At 41.4% G+C, this 27,702-nt stretch overlaps 2 protein-coding genes across 4 annotated transcripts in view; one reads left to right on the top strand and one right to left on the bottom strand.

Annotated features, from left to right (window-relative positions):
• ALK (ALK receptor tyrosine kinase) overlaps window positions 1-1,914 on the top strand; it is a 690,171-nt gene extending 688,257 nt beyond the window's left edge. The window contains exon 30 of the mRNA XM_066623272.1: window positions 1,243-1,914. Within this exon, the coding sequence (XP_066479369.1) occupies window positions 1,243-1,914 (672 nt within the window). The remainder of the gene's footprint in view (window positions 1-1,242) is intronic.
• Window positions 1,915-7,210: 5,296 nt separating this feature from the next.
• Window positions 7,211-27,702, bottom strand: part of CLIP4 (CAP-Gly domain containing linker protein family member 4) — a 47,455-nt gene continuing 26,963 nt past the window's right edge. For 2 of the 3 annotated variants that reach the window (XM_066618665.1, XM_066618666.1), the window contains exons 10-16: window positions 23,800-23,880; window positions 22,330-22,470; window positions 19,059-19,193; window positions 16,290-16,413; window positions 14,925-14,989; window positions 13,163-13,226; window positions 7,211-11,847 (exon numbers count right to left, since the gene is read on the bottom strand). In XM_066618665.1, the coding sequence (XP_066474762.1) occupies window positions 11,526-11,847; window positions 13,163-13,226; window positions 14,925-14,989; window positions 16,290-16,413; window positions 19,059-19,193; window positions 22,330-22,470; window positions 23,800-23,880 (932 nt within the window). In that variant the 3' untranslated portion in view covers window positions 7,211-11,525. The remainder of the gene's footprint in view (window positions 11,848-13,162; window positions 13,227-14,924; window positions 14,990-16,289; window positions 16,414-19,058; window positions 19,194-22,329; window positions 22,471-23,799; window positions 23,881-27,702) is intronic. The other variant, XM_066618667.1, reaches the window with a different exon arrangement.

The following is a 27,702-nucleotide window of genomic DNA, read 5'->3' as shown; positions in this document are numbered from 1 at the left end:
AATCCAACCCCCTGGCCTTTGGTTCTGCCCAGCAAACCTGCATCTCATCAGAATAACCTGATAGTCTGTTCCAAAGCAAGACAGGGCTATATTCCAGAGCAAGATGCATGAAATACCTCCAAATCAGTTTCCAACATGAACTGATGGTATCTCTCCACATCTTGCCAGACTCCCAGCAGTTCTGCATCTTAAGTGTGAGGTGCCCTCTGCTCACTGTGTGAAAGCACCTTTCTCTGCTGCCACACAGGAATTTTTGGAACCAGAGGTCTTACAGGTAGAACTCCATGTGAAGCTAGACATACCACTACTGTTTCCAATTTTCTGGTATTATTAATTAAAATAGCAGCAACTAGAGGTTGGCTCAGCAGTGCAGCGAGGTGGTATCCTTAACCCTTTCCCCACATGCCCCGTCCCAATGAAAACCCACCAGGAAGGTAGATCCCACTGGCACAAACATCATTTTTCTTGCAAAAGCAAATAGCAGGGAGGAAGAGGGCATTTTTGAAAGGTGTACAGCTCAAAGGGAGCTAATGCCCCAACCCCCATGTGCTGGGATCCCAAGCCAGATGGTTTATCCCATGATCTGTATGATGACAAAGAATATATTTAGTGTCATGTGGTGTTTCACCAGAAGACTGTCAGGAAACCTCCTTTATGTGCCACACCAACAAGTGATTATATTTCACACAAGCTGCAATAACACTTAATCATCCCACTGCACAAAAGATGTTATTCAGCAGAAGGTTTGATATAGGAATGCAAGAAGAGCCTTGCTGGATCAGCCAAAGGTTCATCTACTGCAGCATTCCCACAGTGAGCATATGGGACGCACCCACAAGGAGAATATCAAGGTAGTAGCCCTATTCCACTGTTATTGGCCAGCAACTGCTATTCAGTGGCATTGCTATTCTGGGTTTGGAGGCTCCAGTTAACTCTCATGACTGATATCAGGGCTGTTGATAGACTTATCTGCTGTGAGGCCATCAGCTCTCCTTTCAAAGCCATCTAAACCTCTGACTGTCTTCATATATTATGGTTGCAAACTTTAACTGCACATGTGAGGCAGTCCTTCCTTTTGCTTGTCCTGAATCTGCAGCCATTCAAGTACACCAAGCGATTGTGTGTTCTGATATTACCAGAAAGGGCGGAAAGAGGTTTCCCTATGAGTCAAGTGTAGATCACTCCAGTCTGTGATACTGTGAGAAGAACTTGTTTTGAGATACTTATTGTTCTTCCCATTAGGATCCCGATGTAATCAACACTGTGTTACCTGTGGAATATGGTCCCTGCATTGAAGAAGATGAGAAGATCCCAGTGCGCCCTGAAGATCCTGATGCCATTCCTCCTCTGTTAGTTTTGCCGCAGCAAAACAAAAAGAGTGCTGAGCAGCTCTTGCCTTCCCCACCCTCCCTGGCTTTAGCCATCCCTGCAGGAAAGCCTCTGTTGAAAGCCGCTGGGGTTGAGCCCTCAGTCCGAGCAAACGTGCAGGCTCCCCAGGAAGGGGGTCATGTCAACATGGCCTACACGCAGTCCAACCCTGCTACAGAGCTCCATAAAGGCCGGGGATCCAGAAACAAGCCCACCAACCTCTGGAACCCAACGTATGGCTCCTGGTTTTCAGAGAAGCCAGTTATCAAAAACAATTCACCAGTCGAGAAAGAAGCAACTGAGAGGGAAGGTTCAGGGCATGAAGGACACTGTACTTTGGGAGCCAGCATTGTGACTGGAAGGTTGCCAAGCTCCTCTCTTCTTCTAGAACCATCTTCACTGACAGCCAGTGTTAAGGAAGTGCCTCTGTTCAGGCTTCGCCATTTCCCTTGTGGAAATGTTAACTACGGATACCAACAACAGGGCTTGCCCTTGGAAACATCGGCCACACCCTTGTGCCAGCAGTTGCGAGGACCCTCCCCTTAGGAACAAAACCTGTGTAACCACCAGGGGCCTTGAAAGTGTCCCCCCCCCCCTTGACTCTCTTCCCATGTTACTCATGAGCCTTGAAGTGTCTCCCACAGGGCAAGCACGAGAGAAGAACACTCTTCCTTTCCATTACGTGCTAATTTGCTCTGAAGTGCCACCCGCCCACTGAAGTTACATTTTCAATTTGTCAGAGCCCCTTCCTACACACAAAAAACCCCTAGCATAATTTCTAGTATTATCAGCAAGGTCCAACTCATGCACAAAATCACCTGCATGGTCATTTGTTATGCCCTTCCTTATCTGTGTGCTGCTTCTTCTCAGTTGTTTAGCCGCTGTTTCAAGATGCGCTGCCCATGTGTTTGGAGATTTCCAGTGCTGGCAGATGGAATCCCTCCTTCTGTAAGAGAGTTGAGCAGACGGGTGGGGAAATATGTTGGAGTCATGCCACGGGCAAATTGGATAATGTGGCCTCCCAGTGGGCACAGACCCAAGCAACACTGCAGCTCCAGCATGTCCCTACCAGAAGCTTGCAAAACCATGATGTCATTGGTAGGGCAGTAGAAACAGGTCAGTTTCACTACTTTTGCACTGGAGATGAAGCTTGCTGAATGTGAAGGCACTGGTTGAAGTTTTATGGTTTAGAAGATCTTGGAGCAAAGGAGGCCCCCTTTGTCTTTAAAATCTCTTCTGTCTGTTGAGCTTGGGAGGAACAGCAGGGAAGCTCAACCAGTTTCACTAGATCTTTATTCTTCTGTAGTCTTTATTCATGCCAGTAATGCCAAATTTCAGCAGGTGAGGAACTAAGAGCCAATTTGTATAATAAAATCTCTTCATTTATGAGTAGATTACTAACTACAGCTGCAGACAGCTACAGCTACAGATTGGGCAGACAGTAAAGCATATCCACCTCCCACCTTTTTCAGAGCATGGGAATATAAATGATTTATTAGCACAGTACCTTGAGTGTATGTCACTTTACAAATTGAGCCAAAAGGTATCATGGAAGAGTTGTGTTTTTTTTTAGATGGCTATTTATTGGTCAATTCTGAGTTTTTGCTGTGGTCAGTATTTGAAAAGCCAGGGCTTGAGTATGCACTCACTTTCTCAAGCTCACCACAGACACCACTTACCCTCAGTTCCTATTTCAACATGCTTCCAGAGATTTGTGAATTAGTCATTTGTGATAGTAGCTTGCTCGTGAACAAGCTTGCCTACATGCCCTCTAAGACACAGGTGCCACCATTGCTTGTAACTGATTACTGCCCAGCCTACAAGTTTACACCTTTGATCCCTGTTGTGTATATGCAACATTGGGCAAAAATGGGTTAATGTAGCCAGCACAGAGAGGTTGGAAAAGCCTATTGCAGGGGTCTCCAAACTTTTTGGCCAGAGGGCTGCATCAAATATCTGGCATGGTGTGGAGGGCTGGAAAAAAATTTACATATAAAATTTAAATAAATAAGAGATGGAACTTAGATGAGTGAATGAATGGGCTCATTCATTCCTCTCTGGCCCTCAGCACACCCTTCAGACACAATCAGAGCACAGTTCTGGTCATGTTCAGTTGAGTGGGCCAGAGGCTTTCAGGGAACAAGAAGTTGGCCAGGTCCGGAAACAGGCTTGCTGCAGGCCGCATCTGGCCCCTAGGCTGGGGTTTGGAGACCCCTGGCCTAAGCAGCATGGTGTCACACCACTCTTACTGTCAATTAAGTAATGCTGCTGCAGGCAGGCAAATCTTTAATTTCAGTTCTTCATTTGTGCACGATGGCAATGGGGTTTATCCACCGGGCACAATGTCTGCATGAAATTTATTTAGCTACACAAACTGCTTTGAGAACTTTTTTGTTGTTGTTGAGCAGTGATATATAAACAGTCTTAATAATAAATGAGAGCTGAAAATGGTCATATTAACCTCGCTCCCTTATTTGTTCTCTCAAAGCTTCACATGAAAAGGTTGTTGCTTTGTTCCTCCTGCCTGTCTCAAGGACTTTCACCTTCTTTCCACACCATAAATAACTGCAGCTGCAATTCAGGGCAGTTAAAACAGCATAAGGGCCATTGATTTGAGATTTACATGCATATGAAAGAATGCAGCCTTTACGAATGATAGACAGGTGGGATCCAGATCCATCAATATTGGCTTGTAAGCAGCACAGTAAATTCAACCCCCTTGACAGCAAATTACAGTTGGCACATCTGATTATGGAGCCCAATTTAACAATAAAATTTTTGCTTCACCTTATAGATCAACCCACTCAGTTCCTTGGAGTATATACATCAGATAGCCAAGGCTGAGGCTGCTTCCATTCTCTGAGTACACAGTCCTTTTCCAATAATAGTAAAGCAGTTTTGTAGTTCTGGGTCTCCTAGTTAAAGTGACTGGTGTTCATTTTAACATGAGCAAGCTATATGTACCAATACCACAAATATTGTTTTAACCATCCCACATTGTCTATAGGGTGGTATGATATGCAGGCATGCATGCTAAGAACTCTAGATTCTGTACAAACAAATGCCTTTTATATTAACTTAAAGGAATACTCAGCAGCTGTAACAGGCTAAGTTTCTATGCTATCCTTACAAACCCCTACAACAATGGTTCTCCCACTGTGAGCCATGGCTCCTCAGGGAACCAGCAAGGGGAGCTGTGGCATCCTTGTGAAAAACCCACCACCCTATATAATGTATAGAATTATAGCCCTAAGAGAGAGTCACAGCCATTGGCACAGTAGGTCAAGAGAGCCATCAGTCAAAAAAGTCTAGGAACCACTCCACTACAGCAGGGATTTGTTCACATGTATTAAACACTGCCCAGTTGCAAGACTCTGCCCAGTGAGTTATCTCTGCAGGAAGGACAGTAGCAACTGAGGGAATCATCCATCCAGAACTGTAGCCATCAGTGTTAATAAAAAGCTACCAAAGTAGGCTTATTCTGGACCAAGCAGAGGAGTAAGAATTCTAGCTTTGAAAGCAAAGGATAGGCTATTGTTATATGAATGCTTCCACACAGCAATATACATAGGATTACAGAATGCTGTAAAGTGAGGCTATTTAAAGGGAAATGGAACTTTATTGTAGAATGAAGTTGTAGCAATTGAACTTTATAGAACTAGCCCAGATGGGCAACAAAGGATTTGAGCCATGCTCCTGTTCCAGTATAGTAATATACTGCTACATGCAACATGGTATGCACTTTAGTAGTCCAGGCACAAATATAGACAGTGATGCGGGCTGCAATACAGGAAACGTGGAAAAAGTGATGTGCAGTAGAGGAATACCCTCTACAAGTAATCTTAGCTTCACAGAGAACACACAGGCAGAGGCTGTTTGTGAGCTTTATGGCACATTAGGCTGCAAGGAGCAGCTGAGCAAATACAGCATTGTCTCTGCTTTAAAGTTGTGCTTTTGCATCACATGAAAAACTTACAAGGATAACACACAAGGAAGGGTTTTGGGGAGGAATAGAACAGTAGCTGCAACCTTGCACTCACTTTGCTGGAAGCCCCATGAAACACATTGGGAGGTGCTTCTGAGCAGACATGCATAGGGTTGTGCTATATACATCTTGTGCATAAACATCTTCACAGACTTCCACTATTGTCAATGCCTACACCTGTTCACTATCTGCATTTGTCCCCATTAGTTATAGCAAAATACTGGATTACATTACTGCAGAAGAAAATCTTGGGGGAAAGATGAGGCTTAGCAGGGAATGCTGAAAAGTGGGAAGGGAATTATTAGCCATGGCACCCTAAGAATGGTCAGAGCACCTATACTACTTTCCTCCAGTGCTAACAGACTAGGGTGGGAGAATAAATGCTGCAAGTCATGTTCTGGGGGTATACAAATTATGATGTATTGCAGACATTTGATTTGGGATGGGTAACAGGTATAGCTTCACCACTCTTCCATCCTGCCCAATGCATGATTACTCAGAAGCAAGCCCTACTGAATTTCAGGGACTTACCTCCAGGTAAGCATGCATAGACACACAGCACCACTTAATGTAGCACCACCAATTTTTGCCTGTCACCTGGATTTTGCAACTGTTAAAGGTGACTCTGTTTTGCGGATGCATCACCCTGGTCATTTTGCAGCGCATGAGTAGATCAGGATGTTGTATGTTAAGAATTTCATTTACAAGTCAGCTTCCATAGAGAAGGCCATTAACTAGGTCCAAACCTTTAAAAAGCACCACCCTTTCAATGTCCATGCCCAGCTACATAACCCCCACAGATAAAGCAAAGCGTCTAATGTCCTTTGTACCCAACCTCTCCTTCTGTATCAAGGCTTCATCATTAAAATGTGTCACATATGTACAGATGCTTATGTAACATTGCTCATAAATAAAGGGCCTATGCATTTCAGGGATCCTCATCAAGACAAAAATACTAATAATATATGGTAATTAAGTATTTTGTATTGTATTTGTATTGTAATCGAGTGTAGTGAAGCAAAAGGCATGAAGACAAATAAAATGACTGTAAAGGAAGGCATGTGTTTCGCTGTATACTTCTGCAATAAGTCACCACCTCAGCAAGTCTTGTATGTGCAACCAGCCCATTCATGATGTGAACTATAACACTCACATCAGGAGACAGATTGGGGGAGTGGCAAACTGATGCCTGCTGCCTCTCTCCACTGCCAGTAGAGATGGCCCTCTCACCATGTTCCTTCCTGCACAGGAGCCTTTTAATCAAAGCAGGACATAGGGAGAGTTCTGGGAGTACCCCCCCCCCACCCTGGTCTGCAGTTCCTACTTTGTCTGCAAAACCTGTGTTAATGAAGGAGTAAAGTTAAAGGTACACAGTGGTAGCAGAAGGGAGCAGCACTATCAGGATGCCTCAGGTAGCCCTATAGCTTCAGCTAACCCTGCTTGTATGCAGAACATGAATTGATAACCTTAGCCAATATATAAATCACAACGAATGGTGGGACATTTATGTAACATACAGTAGCAAGGTTCCTGAACTGGAAACTATAACCATAATGCTTACCAAAGTACCCAAAAAAGCTGGGCTAACATAGTGACCAAGACTAAGCTGCAAGTCTGAACTTACCCAGTTTCAATCTTGTCTGAGCCAGAGCCACACACTAAATGGGCATCAATTGCTTATCTATTTCCCGGATCTTGCTCTCAAGATATGTAATCCTTTCAAATGCGTAATCCTTGGATTTTCCTGAAATGAAGCTCCTAATCTTTGAGCTTAAGGATTTGTGAATGAGTGCAACATCTTGAAGAATTCAGAGTAAATATCTCCACTTTTTAATATAAAAAATAGTTTTCTGCAGATCAAAAACAAAATTTTGCAATCCAAAAAGCAAAATTATACACATTCAACATGGCTCATTTGTACTTTACCTTTCCATCTAATGGGCCACAAAACAATAATAAAAGCAACAGTCTACAACATTAAAACTATGGAACATAAGCAGAGGCTATTATGCAACACGTGGGTAAAATAAATGTGCCTTCATTAACAAATGAAGTATTTAGCTTCTAGCACAGATGTATTAGTACTATCAGCTTCCACCAAAATCTAGTGTTTGAGATTCCTTTTCACAGCAATGGTGTCAGAGACCAGAAAGGATTTGGAAGTGCCTTCTAGGAATCAGACTTTTAGTTTTCCAAGATCCTATCCTTCTCTACTTTCTCTCTTTTTTGGCCACAGTATCACCACACTTTAATTCTTCCTTCACTCCTATGGTTATTCCTATAGCAATTTTAGTAAGCAAAATTTAATAGTGATTTTGTTCATCCTCTCAATAACCATGTGAGGATTACTGACAGAAAATGAAGGTCAACAATGGTTTGCTGCAGAGACCATGTCAACAATCACCTTAAGATCAGCCAGGGTGGCTAAGCCTGCCCACCTTCAGGAAACAATTAGGAAAGAAAAAAGACAGCTGTTGTAATAAAGGCTTGATAAGACAAAGAGAAAGGAAAGGTGAAGCACAACATAACAATTTCTGGAAAGTGGGATCAAATTATAAACCTGTGTACACCTTGCAATAATGTGTATATGGGTGAACTGTGGGCAGAGATTGCACATCATCATGTATACCTGCCATGGACACACTACAGTAAATGCATAAAGCTGCATTTAATAAAATATCTGACCAGCGCAAACTTGATAACATTTGACCAAACTGAAGTACTTTTAACTTGGTTTCATGGCTAGTCACCACAAGTACAGGTTGACCGTACTTGTCTGTGAATTTTGTATCTGTGGATCTGGCTCAATGTGGGTCACCCAGACCCGCATTGAGCCAGATTTGGTCCAACCTGAAGCCTCCGAAGGTGACCGGGGCCTCCAGTGGCTCTTCGGACACCCATGGAAGCCTCCGCAGAACTCAGAAAGAAGGTCATTTCTGGTTTTGCATCAAAACCAAAAGTGACGTTTTAAAGGCTTATAGGTTTTTGGAGGGCTGGGGGAGCCCTCCCAGGCCCTACAAAAGCCTTATGAGATTTTGATGCAAAACCGGAAACCTTAGAAGGCTTTCTGAGGTGAGGGAAGGCTTCCATGGGCCTCAGAAGAACCTCCACAAGTGGCTTTAAGGGGTGCCTAACCAAGGATTTTTTTAAACAACAATTTTTTGGTATCTGCCGGGTTTCCAGGAACAGATCCCTTGCAGATAACAAGGCACCACTTGTACATCTTTTTCAATGTGAATAATCACAGTAAAAGACCAGTAGTAACAATATGTGCATACAATACATACAGTATATACTTGTCTTTCGGCAGCTGCCATCCAAAGGAAAAACTTCATTCCATGTATCAAGAAATGTGCACCTGTCACCAATACCAAGTTTATTTTGGAAGCCTTTGTTGCTCAAAGGTGAAAGAGGGTAGGAAGGAGATACATGGGGAATGAATAAGCATTTTTATGTCCATAATCACATATTTATAGAGTACATCTATACCTTATAGACAATATAAAAGATATTTCAGACATCTGCTTTATTATATTACGGCTGCTTCTCTGTACCCTAGATACGTAATCTAGTTAACATTAAAAGAAACAACGGGGGCGGAGGAATTCCATCGGCGATAGTGCAAACAATTCTCTTTAAAACCATGGGGATCAAACCATCAACAGCAGTCCCAGGAGAAAAAACAAATGTTGGACACAGCAAGGTACAGTGCATCAATGTACGTCTGCATCCTTCAGTACAGATTACTAGTTTTCCAATCGCTTAGAATTAGTTCATAAATCACAATTTACAGCTATTATATTTCATTGATTATACCCATTAGCAAGAAAGCAATATTGCAGTCTTTTCATGTTTCAGTGCAGTTCAGTAAAAGTAGAGCTAGCAATGTTTAAAATATACTGCATACTTTTATAAGCAGCGAGAGGTTAGTCTAAAAATAAGATACTCATGTTGCCTAGTTTTACTTTTAAGTGCAATTTGACAAGACACCATTTTCAAGGATAAAGGCTTTTTGTTGCTTTTAAACTAATTATCTGAATACATACAAGAAAAGTTAAAATATGCCAAACAATTAAAATGTTTTATGTCTTTCATATGCATCAAAAATTCATAAACTGTTATTTAATGACAAGCATGCTGCAGCTAAATCATGAAGAGTTTCAAATGTGACTTCTTAAAAGGATATACAGTGGTGCCTCGCATAACGAATGCCCCGCGCAGCGAAAAACTCGCATAACAAAAGAGTTTTTCGATTGAGTTTGGTAACTCGCATAAGGAAAGTTTCTGGCCGTGCTTCGCATAACGAAAATTTTTTAGGTCCGTGCTTCGCATAACGAAAACCTTTTAGGTCCGTGCTTCGCATAACAAATTTTTTAAAAATTTAAAATTTCGTGTATGCTTCAAATTTTAGAAATCCTCTGTTTAGTATGTATGCCTTTAAAGAGCACGTAATAAACACTTTGTAAACCAAATTTGACTTCGTTTTGACCTTTTTTGCCCATAGGAACGCATTAATTAGATTTCAATGCATTCCTATGGGAAAACGTGCTTCGCGCAATGAAAATTTCGCATAACGAAAGGACTCGAGGAACGGATTTAATTTCGTTATGTGAGGCACCACTGTACCAATTTAACAGAAGGTACTTCATGCTTGCAGGCAAAAATGTAGCAACTAGATAAAAATGGCAAGAATGTCAAAGACATGAGAAAAAGACAAAATACAATACTGCCTTTTGCTAAAGATGAGACTTTTGCTAAAGATGCATCTACAGTGAGATAGAAGTCTTATTGCACACTGTACTGAACATAAAGACTCAAAGGTATCTGGGATACAAGGACCAAGATATGGGTCCACGTTAATTCTCTACCCAAAGTTAGCAACTGGTGGCTAGTAGGGTAGGGACAACTGCTATAAGGTCTGACTTGCCCCCTGGGTTATGGCTAACTTGGATTAAAAGGCCCTAAGCAAGACCTATTCTTTTTCCAGAGGAAGGAAATGCTTGCAGCTGCCACAACATTGGGATTGCACCAGGTTTTCACCAGTTTCTTTTCCCAGAAGGCAACAATAATTGGACGAAGCTGAGGTCAAGATGAGAGTGCAATAATGGCACCTGCTGCTCTCACAACCTGAAAGGGAGAGATTCTCTGCACACCTTCCCATGCCTGGAGGGTGCAAGTTTCCTAAAGAGAAGGTGTATGCATGCACACACATGATCTGCCTTTTACCTATCCTTGGTCTAAAAATAATCCACTGGCCAGCCTTGCTGCTGACTGGAGAGCAGTTATTTATGTATATAAAATGCTGCTGTTTTACCACCTGCAATCTGCTAACAAAAACATTTCTCCAAAACATTCAGGGAAAAGCTCTCCAGGTGAGAGAAGGAAAAGTGCATTAGTACTTGTTCCAATAGTATTGTCAAAAGTGCTTCTGGCATGCTCTTTTTCTTATTGTTTTTAAAAGAACGCACATATGTATATATGAACATAGCAGAAAAGTGCTTTTACTACAAACCTGAATATTTGTGCTGTTTTATTAGCCCCCCACCCCCATTATATTTGTACTGCTCACACATCTAGCACGGAAGCAGCACATTCTTTGTAGATGCTTTTAATCCATTACATTGTGCTTTAGGGAAGCTGTCTGATAATATACTACAATTGCACAACCTTCCTCCCCCCCACCACCACCAAAAAAAACACACAGTTCCCTCTCCTTATTGCTATTAGATATGTGTAGGGAGCATTCCTGGTGAAGGCCAAGGTGGTTAGGAAGCTGACAAATTCTACTGCTTTGTTTAATCAGTTCTGCAATCTTGTGCTACAGAGAGTAAAATCTAGCTTTGTTAGAACATGGGATACAAAAAAAAGTCATTTACCAAGTGGCAAAGCATGTCAAAATGGTGCCAGATAGAAAAAAGTCTATTATGCCAATAATATGGCAGCTCAAGCCAAAAGATGTCTTTTGTACAAGCGGCTTCAGACAGCAACTGTTCCACAGGGGAAGTGATTAAGATGTCATACCTCCAAGTCATTATGCACTTCCAATCTGGCTATAGCTGCATACTTGTGACAGAAGTACAGCTTTAGAACTTTAGATAAAACAGAACTCCATGCAGGTGATGGCAGGATTTCCTTGTGCGCTTTATTTCTTATACCTTTGGCTCATTTAACTTCAACAGATGTCATCCACAAGTTTTGCCCCATTAATCCCACGATACGTTACTCTGCTTGGCCGCACCAAGACTCCATAATTTGGTTTGCAAGTAAAATAGCGCTTGTCATTCACAGAGCCATCATTTTTGCCCTTGGCGCTCCGCAGCTCCAGACCAAGCCATATCCCAGGGGCAAAATCGGTGGGCCCAATGTATCGGATTGTGCCCATCTCACTGGAGCTGGTCAGGAGGACTTGGGAGCCCTCATGGAGCTTCACAGGGCCCTCAGTACTTGCTGTAGTGGTGTTGCTCCAACTGCGTCTCAGCACAGACGTTTTTGACCTGCCCAGAGAAAAGAGAGGCAACAATCCACTGATTTTTCTTTTTGAAAAAGCCAAGACAGCACATGCATGTGCATGTATACACACACGAGATTTGCTTCTGACATATTAGAAAGTAGAACTCCAAAGCCTCTTTATGAATACAGAAAGGTCGGATTGCATCTGTGCTGGTGTTGGCAGCAAAGCATGTATTGAACATGGCTACACAATACTCTCGCCATAAAATCAAGAGGAAAGCTCACTTATCCTCCAATTTATTTGCTTTACATACAACAAGATCAAGGAGATTAGAGAACAGGTCGCATTGTAAAGGAATTAACCAATATTTAACTAATGAGCAGCCAGTAGAAAAGGGTAAAGAAAGATGGTTCTTTTGAGGAAGAAAAACTTTGATTTGAGAGCTTTTTCACTTACAGAATCAGATGCTACATCCCAATGAGTTCAGAACATGAAGTTAATGCTGCATTACATTTTGTGCAAGGGCATAGCTAGGTCTACAATCAAAAGCCTAGACTACATAGTTCCCAATTAAAAAGGTTATAGGAAATGAGGGTGGCATTCCCCCCTCCCAAGTCTTCTATTTTAGCACAGTTCATCTTGAGCTGGGACAACTATCTCAGTGCTACAATTCTGGCTCAGGCATATTTCCAAGTGCCAATTTCAAATATTTATCTTAGAAAATGGTGATTCAGAAGTTTATGGAAGATCCAGGTTCAAATTCCTACTCAGCCATGAAGCTTCCTGGGTGACCTTGGGCCAGTCACACTCTCTCAGCTGCACCTACCTCACAGGGCTGTTGTGAGGACAAAGTAGGGGAGGAACTATGTACGTCATCCTGAGCTCCTTGGAGGAAAGCTGGTGTGAAAATGTGAAAAATAAATCTAGCCAGCTTTTTCTGGCAGCTACCACCCATCACAATTATATCATTTAGTTAATGACATTCATATCCTATTTTACTTCAACTATGGAATTCAAGGTGGGATGCTTGGGATTCCCAGACCTAAATCTGCTTAGCTTCAGCAAAATGGTTGCTTTCTGTAACTTTAAGGTTGTGCTCTGGAACCATACAACCCACGGGAAAACAAAAGCTCCCCATCCCTTTTTGTATTGTTAATTTTATGACCATTTATGATCTTTGAATGCTCACTTGGGAGATAAAGCAGGATACAAATTTGTAAATAAATTATCAGGGCTGGGAGTTTTACACCTGTACGACTCCCTAAATATCAAGATGTATGCCTACAGCAAGAAAAAGATAATTTGCTTAATCACAGCAGATTACACATATTCTGTTATTTTGTTTTAAAGTCACTCACTTCACAAAAGAATTTCTCCTGTTTTGGGAAGATGCAGAAGTAGTGCTAAAGCTTCTTCGAAAACCTAAATGTGAAAAGAGAAGGAAGGAAATTAGTTTAAAAGTGTAGCAAATCTCCATACACTACTGTTCTTTCAGAGCAAAACTGAGGGCCCAATCCTATCCAACCTTCCAGCACTGATATAGCCATGCCAATGGGGCATTTATGACATCCTGAGGTGACGAGGCAGTCATGGAGGCCTCTTCAAGGTAAGAACATTTGTTCCCTTATAGCTGCATTAGGTACTGAAAAGTTAGATAGGATTGGACCCTGAAAATATTGCACAGAAAATTAAAGTAGCCCTTCCTTCATTTACCATTATTCAATCTTATTGGTAGCGCAGTTGTGTTCTCAACTTTGATGGACCTCATGCTTTAACCATGAAGTGGGAATTATCCCATTGAAAGAAAAGGAATTTTTAAGCATCGCAGCCATTAAATAAAATAATGCACACTGCCCCAAAATGCAACTGGTTAGTAGTTATTCAATATTCTAGTTTGAAACTGGCTGGTAGTTCTCCAATATGGTGGGATCAAGGGAGGATTTCTTCATGACAAGGCCAACTACTGCTATTTGAAGGCTGGATAGAGCCATGCCTTGAATAACTAAGGATAAGTAAGACAGGCCCCAAAACTCAGCTTTCAGATATCATCATTCCTTGTGCAAGTTAAGGTAATTGATGCAGCAATAAAGTAGTACAATAGATCAACCAAGCTTCAGTCAAATTTCCCCCACAATGAGCTGAAAGGCTCTGGAAATTGGGGGACAGTAATCTTATCAGTGCAATATACTGAAATTGGGGAAAGGCCTCAAAAAGGTTTGGTTTAATCACCAATACCTCTCTCCTTTCCCCATATCTGCCACCAAATCTCCCTCTACCACATCACAAAAATATATTCCTTCCTCTCTGTCCCTTTAGTGAACATGTTATCATCTCTGGCCTTGATTATTACAACCTTCTCCTTGCTGGCCTTCTGCTGGCTCACCTCAGCTCCTTACCTCCATCCAGCATTCTGTCACCAAAATTATTCCCTCCCTCTCTCATTGCTCTGATCAACTCAAAAGCTCTGATCCGCTCCTTAAAACTCAAATACTGGAGGGATCTGCTTCCTCTCAGATCCAGCATAAGCTTTAGGCTCTTAGCTTTAAAGGCAGCCATGGTCTCATATCCCCTTACATCTCATATCCCCAACTATCCTCCTGTGATTTTTATGCCTTCAGCTACACCACCCTAAGCCAACCTTCCCTTCCACACTTCTCCCTTACTGCCTTTATGCCTGGAACTATCTCCATAAGAGCCTGATGGACTCCCCCTTCTAACTTCCTTCAAATTCCTCCTCAAAACCCACCTTTTCTGTTAAGTCTTTAACACAACTGTCTAATTTTGCTACCTTACTGCAACAAAACCCAAGTGCATGCTTAGAAAATAATTACATATTCTTGCCCTGGCACCATTCTCCTCCCTTTAAGTGTCATTTCCTTTGTGTCTATCCCCTGGGGCAGAGACCTGTCTTCTCTTCTCTTGTTCAAGCACCATGCACATTGACAACACTATAATCAAAATAAACAAAGTCCAAATTTAAGACTGAGAGAAAACAGTCTCTGAAGCTCCTGCCTTGAGGACTTCTCATTTCCCACCATCTCCAGCAAAATACCAATGAAGCTACAGTGGCTGTGCATAGGTAATATAAACAACAAAATGAGATTGATGTCAAATTCTTACCAGGGAGAGAATGATTCATTTTGCTTGATGAAACATCTGTGAGGGAGTCTAGTGATCCTGTCAGCCTACAAATAAAATTAAGTATTAACATGCCTCTCTCTTTAAAAAAAAAAAAGCCAGTTCAATTCCTCATGTGATGTAGTTAGGCTATTTCCACCAGAGATCAATCTCCAGAGATTAACCCCAACCATATGGATTACTTCTACACCACTACAAATTGCCACCAGGACTGACAAGTTGCCTATAGATGTGGCACCCCATGGACAGGACTAGCTTAACTTCTGTAGAGCATTTAGGAAAATGGGTGCCAAATTAATGCTAGGTGAACACTAGTGGTGATAAACTAGTTCTGTGGTTTCCTGAATCCTCCTTGCATCTTAGGAAGCAAGAAAGGCATTTCTCACCACAGGATGCTAAGTGCTGTTGTTCAGGAGAAACTTTAGGCTTTTTCTTTGATGTTACTGGATGTCCAGTGAAAACTTCAGAACGCATGTTTTTCACTAAAAAGGGGCGCAATCCTATCCCTGAACTGGAACAGGCAAGCCAAGAGGCTTGCACTGTATCCAGCGCAGGACAGAGGCCAGAATCGGCTCAGCCAGAGGCAAGGGGAAACTCTTCCCCTTACCCCTGGGTAAGGCACCCTGGCCCCTATGGGTCTCCTTGGACTTGCACCACCTCCAGGAGGTGGTGCAAGTCCAAGGAGAGTGGAGTGGCCTCAAGCTGCTCCAAACTCCCCGGATCCCAGGGAGCTGGATCCCACCCCCGTCTCCCACTCCCCACCTGCCCGCCCCCAGGGCCGTCCACCACCTGCCCTCTCCCCACCCCGGAAAGCCTCCCTCCCGCCTCCTCCCCGCCCATCCCAGAGGTTTGCATCAGCCCAGCAAGGCTCACTGCCTCTGTCAGCGTGGAGGCTTCTGTCAGCCTCCACATGCTAGCGCGCCTCTGCGTGCCAGCCTTGCGACGCTCCTGGGTTGGCGCAAGGGACTTACTCCGGCCCATGTGCAGCTCAGGACTGCACTGCACATCTCTTATTGTAGTCACAGAAAGACACTTAAAAAATTCTAATTCATTGATACTAGGGAAATAGTTTGACACACAAAAGAGAAATCTAATAGCACTTTTCTCTACAGAAAACAATCCTGAACATATCTTGACTTTATTGATTGCTTCCACATTAGTGCCAAGACTGATTGCTTCCCTTTGCCAAGCTAGTCTCTGATCCAGAATGATCTAAAATTTGGCAGCAGAACTATGTCACACGCCTCTGGGCTTCACTCCAACAGGAAGCAAATTCTGAATGAAAGTGGTGAAGAGCTGTGCTGCAATAAACCATTTTATCCCACCATCATGAAACTCCACACTCACTTCTGCACTCTGGATGGTGGTGCAAACACACCATATCTGGGGAGGCAGCTGAAGTACTGCACACCAGCAACTGAACCGTCATTCTTGCCATGGGGCTTGTCCAGTTCTATTCCACACCAAAACCCTGGAACAGATGAAAACAAGATAAAGAGTCATGAGTAGGCAAAATGGTCCCTTTAAAAAGCTGGGGTTCTTGTTCACTGCAGCTGTTTATTTATACACCAGAGAAGAGATTTTCTTTGAACATAAGTTGTCCTTGGCAATTTAAATCAATTAGCATAGCAAATAAGGAGAAAATGAAACATTTGCATTTTCAAGTAGAACGATCAAAAAAACTTTAATCAGATAGCCTCCAACTTATAAGAGCAGACAAAGCTGCCTTTTTTCAGTTCTGTCCCAAAATATTATAAATGATCATTTATTACTGGGTGCTTTCATTCACTTGCCCTCTTACTCTGAATGACAAGGAACTTCTGGAGTGTGAGCTATATGAGGAGACAGAACTTTTCAAGAAAGCACAGTCAGAAAATAATTCATCTTACCGCAGGATATTGAGAGGCACACAGCAACACATTTAAAAGCTACAATTTGCAATACACTTGCTAATTCTGTAGAAAGGAATAAAGTTCCCCAATACCCTCTTACTAGTTCTTGGGCTGTCGAATCCCATTAGGACTCAAAATTAAAATTCAAGTCATTCGAAGCTCTGGGTGCCATTTTAAGGGCAATGCTAATTACAAGCTGAAGCAGTCAGAACTCCAGCATGCATTTAAAAGGCTCAGCTGGGGAAGAGTTCCTTTTTGCTTGCCTTCAAAAGCAGCAGTGACAGATTTTGCCAACACTGTAACAGTAACGCTTGTGCAACTAAATATGCCCTTTCTTGATATATTCAAAAGCTGTCATCTCAAGTGAGATGCTACCGTGGAAACACTTTCTGCAAAAGAGCAAGTTTCCCCTTAGGCCAGAAAACATGTTAAGTTTGGTTTTTTGTAGAAAGATGGAACTTTTCCGCCCTATACTTTTGCAGCAAAAGGAGCATACTTGTAATAGGAATTCTCTCTCTCTCTCACACTCACACACACACACACACACACACACACACACACACACACACACACACTGCAATGTTGAATGTAACCTGAGAGACAAGGCAAACACATCTACATCAATAGGATTAGGAAAAGTATATTCTGAAACATAATCATTGCTCTTTAGGAAAAATATATTTTCTAAATCATTGCTCTTTCGGAAAAGTAGGATTAGGAAAAGTATATTTTGAAACATAGTTACTGCTCTGTTCCTGTCATTTGGCCAACAGCATACTGTATATACTATATAGTCCTGTTCTCTGTTTTAATTTAATAGCCTGGCCAGTCACCCATGTCTTGGTAACATTCAGATTTGATTATTGCAGTGCATTATATATGAAGCTGTCGTTAAAGACTCCAAAACTTCAATGAGTTCAAAATGCAACATCCAGATTAACTGGACTAGCCACAAGGAACACATCTAACACCTCCACTGATCTCATGTGCATTTCCAGGCACACTCCAATGGGCTCATTATTACCTTTAAAGCCCATTACAGCTTGGGACTGGAGGGAAAGATCATCAGCTTGCAGAGGGCCATCTGCCTGACTATCAAGATCACCTTGAGAGGGCTTCTCTAGGTGCCTCACCCTCAGAGGCCAGGTAGGTGGTGACTGGAGACCAAGCTTTCTTTGTGGTGCCACCTCACTTATGGAACACTCTTGCCAGGTAAGGTCAAATGGATCCATATTAATAGTATTTTATTTGCTTACAGTACATAGTTATGCTCATTTTTTATTTCTGCTACGGAACTGTACTACTGTATTGTTTTATCATACAATCTACAGTTTTATGCCATTTCATATTGGAACTTTATAACAGTTAAATTTGTTGCTATTATATAGCGACATCAAGGAGTATAGCACTTTACAATAGCATTCAGGTTCCTACTATGAGGGGCTTGGAAACTACATTAAATATAAGAGAGAATATGGATGGGGAGGGAAGTGATGCCAGGGAAGAGGAGGAACAATGTGTGATCATTTCATATACATAGGATTGGTTGTAGTAAGGTAACTAGACTGAAGCTTTTCCATGAAGCTTTTATGAAAAAAGTGAGTTTTGAGGAAGGACTTTAACAAATGGGGGGAATGCTACATTTTTTTCAGGGTGGGATTCCCAGGCATAAAGGCAGCAAGGGAGAAGAATGGAGCAGGGAACAATTGGGTGCCCAGAGTGGTGGACCTGGAGGAATGAAGATGAGACTGAGAGGCAAGGAGGTATGAGGCCATGGAGGACTTTGAAGATAAAGACCAAGAGCTTGCACTAGTTCCAAGAACAAACAGAAAGCCAGTGCAGGTTAAGAAGGAGCATGATGTAATCAGCACAACTCAGAGGGAAAGGATTTTAGTGGAGATGAGAGGGCAATTTCAGATAACCAGAGAAAAAGGCAGTCAGGAGACCAACATGCAAATTTTTCTTTACATATATTTTTTAATTTATGTAAAGAAAAATTTGCATGGTGGTCTCCTTGATCATTATATTTATATTCCAGAAAGCAGTGTAAAACTTCCTAAGTACATAAATATTTTCCCCTTCAACAGAATTGTATCTTTTCCCCAAAATTGACAAGAAAACGTGACCACAAACTGTAGATCTACAGTTTCCATGCTCAAATCCTAGGTACTAGGATGTCAAACACTTGCTGTTAGAAGTGCTCCACCATAAGCAGATAATTTACCTGGCGCAAACTTTGTTGTCCCATAGAATCTTACTGTGCCAGTTCTCTGTCCTACCACCAACACTCTGTCTCCAATCTGAATTTCTCCTTCATCAAAAGGGTTTCTCCTTGCAGGTGGAAAAGTATTATTTCCTCCTATTCAAGTAGATTAAAATAAAAAGGACAGGTTTTGAAATGCATTAGGGGAGTAAAGCAGTACTACCAATTACACAGGCCAACACACATTTTGCAGTCTTAAAAGTTAGACCTATTGCTGGCTATATGTGGGGTGGAGGTTCCAAAAATGGCATCGGTTTTGCCCTATCACATCTCGTTTCAGAGATACAGCATAGCTTCATTAATGAATGGTTCAAGCAGCTTTCTCATGAGGAAGACTATGCCATGGCTTCCTCATGAGAAAGCTGCTTGAACTATTCACAATTGAGGCAATGCCATATCTCCGAAACTGGATGCAATAGGACAAAACCAATGCCATTTTTTGAATCAACACCCCAAATTCATACAAGACCAAGATAAATTTCAAAAAATATTTTTCGAACCCTCATTTTCACAGGCCTTTGTTACTTATACAGTTCTATCACGGTGCTTCAATGGAACCAAACAGGATCTTGGCAGAGGGTCAGAATGTAAAATCAATTACCTATGTGCTCTTATGTTATTATACAAAATCAAGCTTGGTGAAATTAGAGAGACCCATATACAAGGCGTTCTATAAATCAACTAGAAAAATCCATCAACTAAAAGAAAATTTCATTCGTACACACACACACACACACACACACACACACAAGCCTCCTATATCTACAAACCCCATATCCATGGATTCACTTATCTGTGGATCAGGTGGGGGTCCCCCAGTGTGCGCCCCCTACAGAGGAGAGGAGAGCTCTGCTCCCCTCACATTCTGAGACCTCTGAGCTCAGAGAATGAAAAACTGCTACTTCCAGTTTCACAGAGAAACCAGAAGTGATGTTTTTAATGCCTTATAAGGCATTGGGAGGTCTGGGAAAGCCCTCAGGAGGAGGATGCTCTGGAACAGCAGGGATGTGCATTTGCCCAGTTTCAGGTATCCAGGGGGGCGGGGGGGAGGGTTGGTTTCCAGAATGGAACTCCTGCAGATAAGGAAGCACACTCCCCCTCCCCCCATGGATAGATCTATACATCTATATAAAGCAAGTACATCTGGCCCTTTGCAATGTGAAGGCAACTGGCTTGCCCTAAAGAAAACTACAACTCCTGCTTGAATATTATATTCAAGCAGTTTCTATTCCTGCAGTTTTCTTTAGGGCAGGCCAGTTGCCTTCACATTGCAAAGGGCCAGATGTACTTGCTTCCAGTTTTCAGCCAATTCAGTTTTGTTTGGACTCCCCTCCCACTGTCCCATGTTTCAGTTAGGTACACCACATTTTACTCCACTGGAGATCTTCAAGCAGAGGTTTGACAAGCACCTGCTGGAGATGTTCTAGGAGGATTTCCTGCTACAGGCAGGGGTTTGGACTAGATGATCTTGTAGGTCCCTTCCAACTCTATGATTTTAGATAAATTGTTTAGTGATAATAGTTTAGTGTTGGGCTAAGAGGCGTGCAAAGCCCGCAGAGGATGTAGTGCAGTGAACTGCTGGCACCCGAAGCGATCCTAGATAGTGAAGAGAAGGAATGAAAACACGAGCCAGGCAGATGTCCACCACCAAGCTGCATTTACATGATACAAGTAGCCAGTCTCACCAGCAGCAAAAACAGCAAGCACAGTTCTTCAGATACACCAACCCAGATTCACGCTCTTCCAAACTCCTTACAATGACCCACAAGGGTAGGGTCTAGCAGCCTCCCTTTTATACCTTCCCTGACCAACTGGGTAAGGGATGACCTCATCCCCATTACCTCATCTTCCCATGACTTGGTTACACCATCCTCCCAGGATGTGCCAGCCCTTCTCCCATAGACTTGCATTGGGGCTGCAAAGTCACTGTGACTCAGCATATTTGTGCAGTCACCATTCGTCAGTTCAGGGTCACATGGTACACTTTCCTTTTGCCTTACTTTAGCCTTGGGCTTACATCTATATACAGGCCCCAGGCTTTCAGGCCTTGCCATGCTCAGACAGTAAATTTCTCCCAGTCATGCCAAAATATCCTGACATTCTTATGTTTGTGCATTTAAAAGTTATTCTGCATCTTATTTCTAGAAAACAGATCAAGTGGCTTTTTTAAATTAAGAAACTTAAAAAATAAAAATATCTACTCCAAGAAGTGAATGACACTCTGCCTGCCTGTGTGAGTGAAGCAATTTGGCAACATCATGGGCATCTACCAATCTATACTGGTAGATGCCCATCTAACTGGCAGAACCAATTTCTTCTTAACCAATCCCAATCTGAGTGATAAAGACAAATTGACCAAAATGTCTTTGGTGAACATCCAGTCAAATGCCTAGTTTTTTAGGTATATCTATATGAACATAAAGGTATGTCTATATAAAGGATGATGATATAAAAGTGGTTAGCCTACTCTGCCAGCAAGCAATAAGAAGTCACCCAGAAGAGTATATTTTAAGATATTTGTAGCCCACAGTTTCAAACACTGACAACTCAAGGTAGCCAACAGCAAGAATAATGCTTTGTAAGCAACAAGCATGCAAGTCACCTAGAGCCATCTCTGTGAAGAAACCCATCATTGGCTCTCCATGATACATTAAACAAAATGGCTAATTCAGTCTTTCATACCTTCCCCCCATGCCATCTTATTTTAGGTTTTATTTACTAGAAAAATATATTTTTCTCTCCAGTTGAACTGTACATCAAGAAGCAAGTTTTTCCTCTCATCGCATTCCCTCCAGCCTGTTCTCTTCAGTCAGAGAAGGCCCTGTTGGTTGTGCCACCATCAAGAGAGGCTGGGGGAAGGCGGCAAAAAATAGGGCTTTCTTGGTGGTGGCACCTGTACTGTGGAATTCCCTCCCCTCTGAGCTGAAAACAGCTCCTTCATTGTTAACATTCTGGCAAGGCCTGAAGACTTTTCTAATTTAGAAAGCCTTTGATGCCTGATAGAGGGCATGATGGCTGCTTCTTAACAATTGTTTTACACTGCTGGTTTTATTGCTGCTGGTCTTATTGTTTTATTATCTGTTTTATTATTTTATAGTTTTTATGTATCTGTATGTATTTTTAAGTGTTGTTAGTCACCTTGGGTGCCCTTCCGGGAGAAAGGCTGATTACAGATCAAATCGATCAATTTAGCTTAACAATATTTAAAACAAGTCAAAAAAAGAAGCCGAACCAGAGAGAGATTTAAATGCATGAGGGTGGGGTTTCAAATCCTCCTTCTTATTGCTTGTGGAATTCCGTTTCTTGGGACAACTCCGCTTGCTATCTAAAGATGTAGTAGAAGTTGAAGAGCTACTGGTTCCAAGAGAAGTATCTAAAAATAATAAGGCAAACTTATTCAGATGCATGGCACACAACACAAAGAAATGTTCGCGAAGCAAAGCTTGCAAAAGTTCTCATTCCCCCATTTTAAGGGAAAAATAAGAAACAACTTGCACAAATGGACACCACTTAGTCTTTCAAGCCTACTTAATAACTGCAGTACTCATAACCATGGAGTATAATTGTAAAAATAATGCAGTCTCAGGTAATAAAATAAACCAGCCATTTGCGTTTGATAGCCAATCAACTGAAACTTTGGTGGGAAATGGGGGGAGTGACATTGTGTGGCTGAATTATGAAGTGTGTGGATTAATGCCTCATGCATGCCATTACACACCATATTAATATTAAAATTCACTCTATAATACAAGAGATTGAAAGGTAAATCACTTTCACATCAGATTTATGAAACTTTGATATTCAACCTGCTTAGCAAGGTTTACCTTTAGCTTTCTTTTCTATAGTTTCCTGTTCTGCCCAATGCCAAAGAAGATATGACAATATGTACATCTCAGCCTTCTCATCCCCAAAACATCTTGTGATTTCCATAAGCAGCGCAGGTTACAAAGGATGACTGTTTTTATTACTGCATTTCCCAACTGGTTTATAAAAAATAAAAAAGGCAAACCTCCCCCACCCAATAGAACGTAACCAATAAACATTACCATGCAGGTAAAGCAATGGGGCATCTAAAAAGAGTTCCCAAAATTGAGGTCAGTCTATCATGTATATGTTACTTTTTAGATGTGTGTGACGGCCTAATTTTATCAATTTCCTTCCCCCCCCCCCCCCGTGCTGATGCAACAGTGCCAAAATGACTACCACTGAATCTTATAGTAGAAGGGGCAATCACAGAAGTCTCCTATGGGAAGGGAACAATCATTCCCTAATCCAGGTATAAGACACCATAGCATAAGTGGGGTGTCTAATTGGACTATGCTAACGAAATAGCAGGTGCAGAGCCGCGTGGACCTGTGCCATGGGAGTGGGTCCAGGAAGGGTGTTAGGATTTGGTGGCTGCTGCCACCAAGTAAGCCCCCTGGCAAATAACTGGCAAATAAGTCCCCTTCCTGGATCTGATCCGCCCATTCCTATTCCCTCCCCACCTCTCCAACTGACTTACCTGCTGCTTTCTATAAAGCCACAGACTCTGTATACAGGCCTCACACAGCTCATTCCAGCTTATAGGGAAGTACTCACAGGACTTTATGGAGCCAGAATATGGACACAAGTTAGCTTTTAGCAATAAAGGTCTACAAAATGGGAGATTTTGACATTTCTCTTACTCACATCAAGAACAGCCAAACGCATCTGAAATTACCTTCTTTACCAACTGGATTTTTCACTTCTTCACCACCACCCAAAAATTCAGAAGCATTCTCTTTTTTCAATGCAGATAAACCTGTGATCCAAACAAATGAAGCGATCATAATCTAGCAATAGTTTCCCCTATCCCCATCCCTTACAGACCAAGACTACATTTCCTTTAATCTTAGCAACATCAATTTGCATCTTGCAAATCTTAGCATCATAATCTTGCATCATCATCAAAGGATAATTCCTTCACCCTTTTACAGATATACAAATAAAGAATGATGATAGTTTTGGTTTTTTAAATGACTTGCAAATTATATTGCCTCCAAAGTAGGACAAAATATTGAAGGGCTGTAGCTCCATGCATGAGGTGACTGGTTTATTTTCTTTTTAAAAAAATTTTTTTTATTATTTTCCAAAATAAAAACAAATATAAACAAACACATAACACAAACTCAATACACAACAGAAAAAACACAAAAACATACCATTGGAGGGTGCAAGCAATCAATATATCTAATCAATCAATACATATCTTCTAATCTTGTTCCTCTTCTAGTTTAGCCTCTTAATATCATCTATCATATCATATCCTGTATAATATATCCTGTATACAATATATTCATTTAAATGCCCTATCTTATACATCTACAACTTCGTTTTCAACTAAGCATAAAATGGTCTCCATTGCTCTGTGTCGGTTTGCGCTATTGATCCAAAATCTCTGTAAGCCTATCCATTTCTGCCACATTCATTATTTTCTCTATTAATTCATCTTTCATTGGAATTTTAATATCTTTCCAGTATCTAACATATAAAATCCTTGCAGCAGTTAATATAATAACTAAATACGCATCATTTTCTTTATCTATAATATCTAAGGTAATATTAAACAAAAATAACTCTGGTTTCAGCAATATCGTAAATCCAACGATCTCTTGTACTGGATTCCTTACCATTTTCCAATATACTTGCATTTTTTTACGTCCACCACATGATAAAATGTCCCTTCTACACATTTACACTTCCAACAATTTTTTGATATGTTCCGATTCATTTTTACCAGTTTTACTGGTGTCATGTACCATCTATAAAATATTTTATATACATTTTCTTTAAAATTTGTTGCTCTAGTAAATTTTATATATTTCCAAATCTATTCCCATTGTTCTAATGTAATATTATGACCTATCCATATTTAACTTTTACAATTGAAGGAAGACTTTCTTTCATTTTTGAGGTGAATTAAGCCATTTATGTTGAAAGAGTAAATACTTCATCCACCCTTAGATGTCCTCAGCATATCGTCCTTCTTACTTCACTTGTCAATCCTGTTCTTGTCCTTGCAATGTCTTTTTAAATCCACTAGATGTCCCTGATGTTCTATTCTTCTTATTCTGTTGTTTTGGTTCTATTGCTTACGTTTGTTGCTATATCAACCACATTCCTTTCCAGGAGATAGTGAGAGGAATTCAAAACAATAAACCACTTTTGCAAAACAAAGAAATGCAGATCTTCAGCCCTCTCCACGGGACTCCAAGATCGCCACAGAAAAACAAAACTGAGCTTCCCAAAGCAGAGTTTATATTCCAAAATGATTAATTTGTAATTCAACGAGTTTTAGATTTTTAAAGTTAGAGTTATGCTCTCATATTTCCATAACAAGCTCCAAATCTCCTCCAAAGCTTTTTCTCACACAAGCAAACAAATTAGCAGAGAAAGCCTCCCCCCTCTTTCCTTTTCCCAGAGGGGGAAAATCTGCCCCTCCTTCCCTTGGGCAAAAGCTTAATCAGGCAGTCAATTAATCAATCAGTGCCAGACACACACAGCAGAACAACACTGGCTTAGTTCTTCCAAGGTCTTTCCCTGCCTGGGGCCGTCAGCTTAGTTGCAAGATGAATCCTCACCAACACCAACATTGATGGCTGGGTTCCCTTGGAGAAAAACAGCCCCTGGCTGGACCCTTCTTCTCCGAAACCGTACACCATTTGTAGGATCGAATCTTTCCTGATCACAGATCCTTGTATCTCCTCAGACCCATGGTTTTTGGGAGGAAATAGCATGCTTTCCCAAGAGCTTTCAAGAGCTCAGAAAAACACAGCCATTCAGTTGCCTCTGCCCGCCCCCCTTGGTGACTGGTTTATTCTCAATAACTTCCAGGTAAAATACCACAGGTATCAGAGTTTGAGGAGACCTCTGGGGAGAAACACTTGAGACCTGGTTTTGAGATCTACAGCCAGCCAGTACAGATCTTAAAAATAAAATGGAACACACTCTAGAGCAGGGGTGTCCAAACTTTTTGGCAGGCGGGCCACATCATCTCTCTGACACTGGGTCGGGGGCTGGGAAAAAAGAATTTACAGTTCAAATTTGAATAAATTTACATAAATAAATATTATAGATGGAACTTATATGAATGAATGACAGTTTTGCAATAGCTCAAGGCCTATAAAAGGCCTTGCACAAAGCAAGGCTTGTCTTTCCTTCTCTGCCACTGCTGCATCAAATGTGAAACAGCAAGCAGTGGAGGGAGCCCCCATTCCACAGCTCATGGGAGAGGTTGAACAGTCACCCTCATGCTGAGAGTACTTGCATCAGGCAAACATGGGCTTCAGCAAGTCTCTGAAGGGCAGGAGTCTCATTGGAAACTGGAGGCTCCCCGCGGGCCACATTGGGAGTCCCCAAGGGTCACAAGTGGCCCCCAGGCCAGGATTTGGGCACCCCTGCTCTAGAGTTATGGATTCAACTTGTAAAAGTGAGTGATTAATGCTTCCAACACAGAGGCATAGGATCCACTTAGAAGATGTGCAAACAAGATCAGAACCACAGCACAGGGGGACACACATATGCCATTTTTCTAAAACTGCTTCCATCTAGATTATTTGTTCCTTGGGGAGAAACTTAGTTACCTGTAAGGGAAAGGAGTGATTTTCATTGGAAAATGTGTTCTGAACACTCAGTTGCATTCTAAGGCTCATCTGCACTAGAACCAAGAAATTTTGAAAACTCAACGGAATTTAAAACAAAATGTGTGTGTACACACACATCTGCATATTAAAGTGTTTGGACAAGAGAATGAGCTATGCCTGAACAATAGTACAAACCCTAATAAAATATGCATAGAAAATATTGAGGCTTAGTAATGTTCCATGAACCTTCTATTTTGTATTAATAATAGACAACTCACCATGATTAACAGAACAAAAAAGCCTGCAGCTGATCTTGCTGACAGCAATCATGAAGGGCAGAACTTTACTTCTCATCAACTAAATCCTAGCTATTAGTTTAGTAGGAGAAAAACAGCCCAACAGCTGGACTAACTCATGAATGTAATCTTTAATTAGAAGCTCATTAGACTAGCCTTGATAAAGACTAACAAGAAAAAAGTATGTTTACAGATCGACTTCCCAAGACTGCATGGAGCATACCAATAAGATAGCCACTGCTAAAACAAAAAATGTGACATTTCAAACTGTAACAAAACCCAAAAACAAATAATTCCACAAAACAGAGTACCAAAAGCAAATGCAACATTTAAAAGATGCTTAGTGCATTAGCCCCTGCATATAATAGTTAAGAGAATCTTCAATGGTCACAAGGAGTTCCACCAAGTTGAAAGAAAACATGGTACCTTTCGTTTAAGTAGAACAAAGATGGAGGAATGCCCAGCCTTATTCATGACACAGACAAAGTATGTGCAACCAAGTATTTTACAGAGAGGAGCTTTTAAGGAAACCGGAAATTTTAAGTACAGTTTTGAAAGGGAGAATTAAATGGGGATAGCACATCTGTAACTTTCAAAACTATATTTGATTTTTTTAAAAATTAATAACTTGTATTTCTTTAAAAAGACTTGTGTAACATGAAGTTAATATTTCTGAAGATCGACTCAAGGAAATACAGACACCCA

The sequence above is a fragment of the Tiliqua scincoides genome, chromosome 1, assembly GCF_035046505.1.
Source record: "Tiliqua scincoides isolate rTilSci1 chromosome 1, rTilSci1.hap2, whole genome shotgun sequence".
Lineage (NCBI taxonomy): Eukaryota > Metazoa > Chordata > Lepidosauria > Squamata > Scincidae > Tiliqua > Tiliqua scincoides.
The sequence above is the reverse complement of the archived record's forward strand: the minus strand, read 5'-3'. Positions and strand labels throughout refer to the sequence as shown.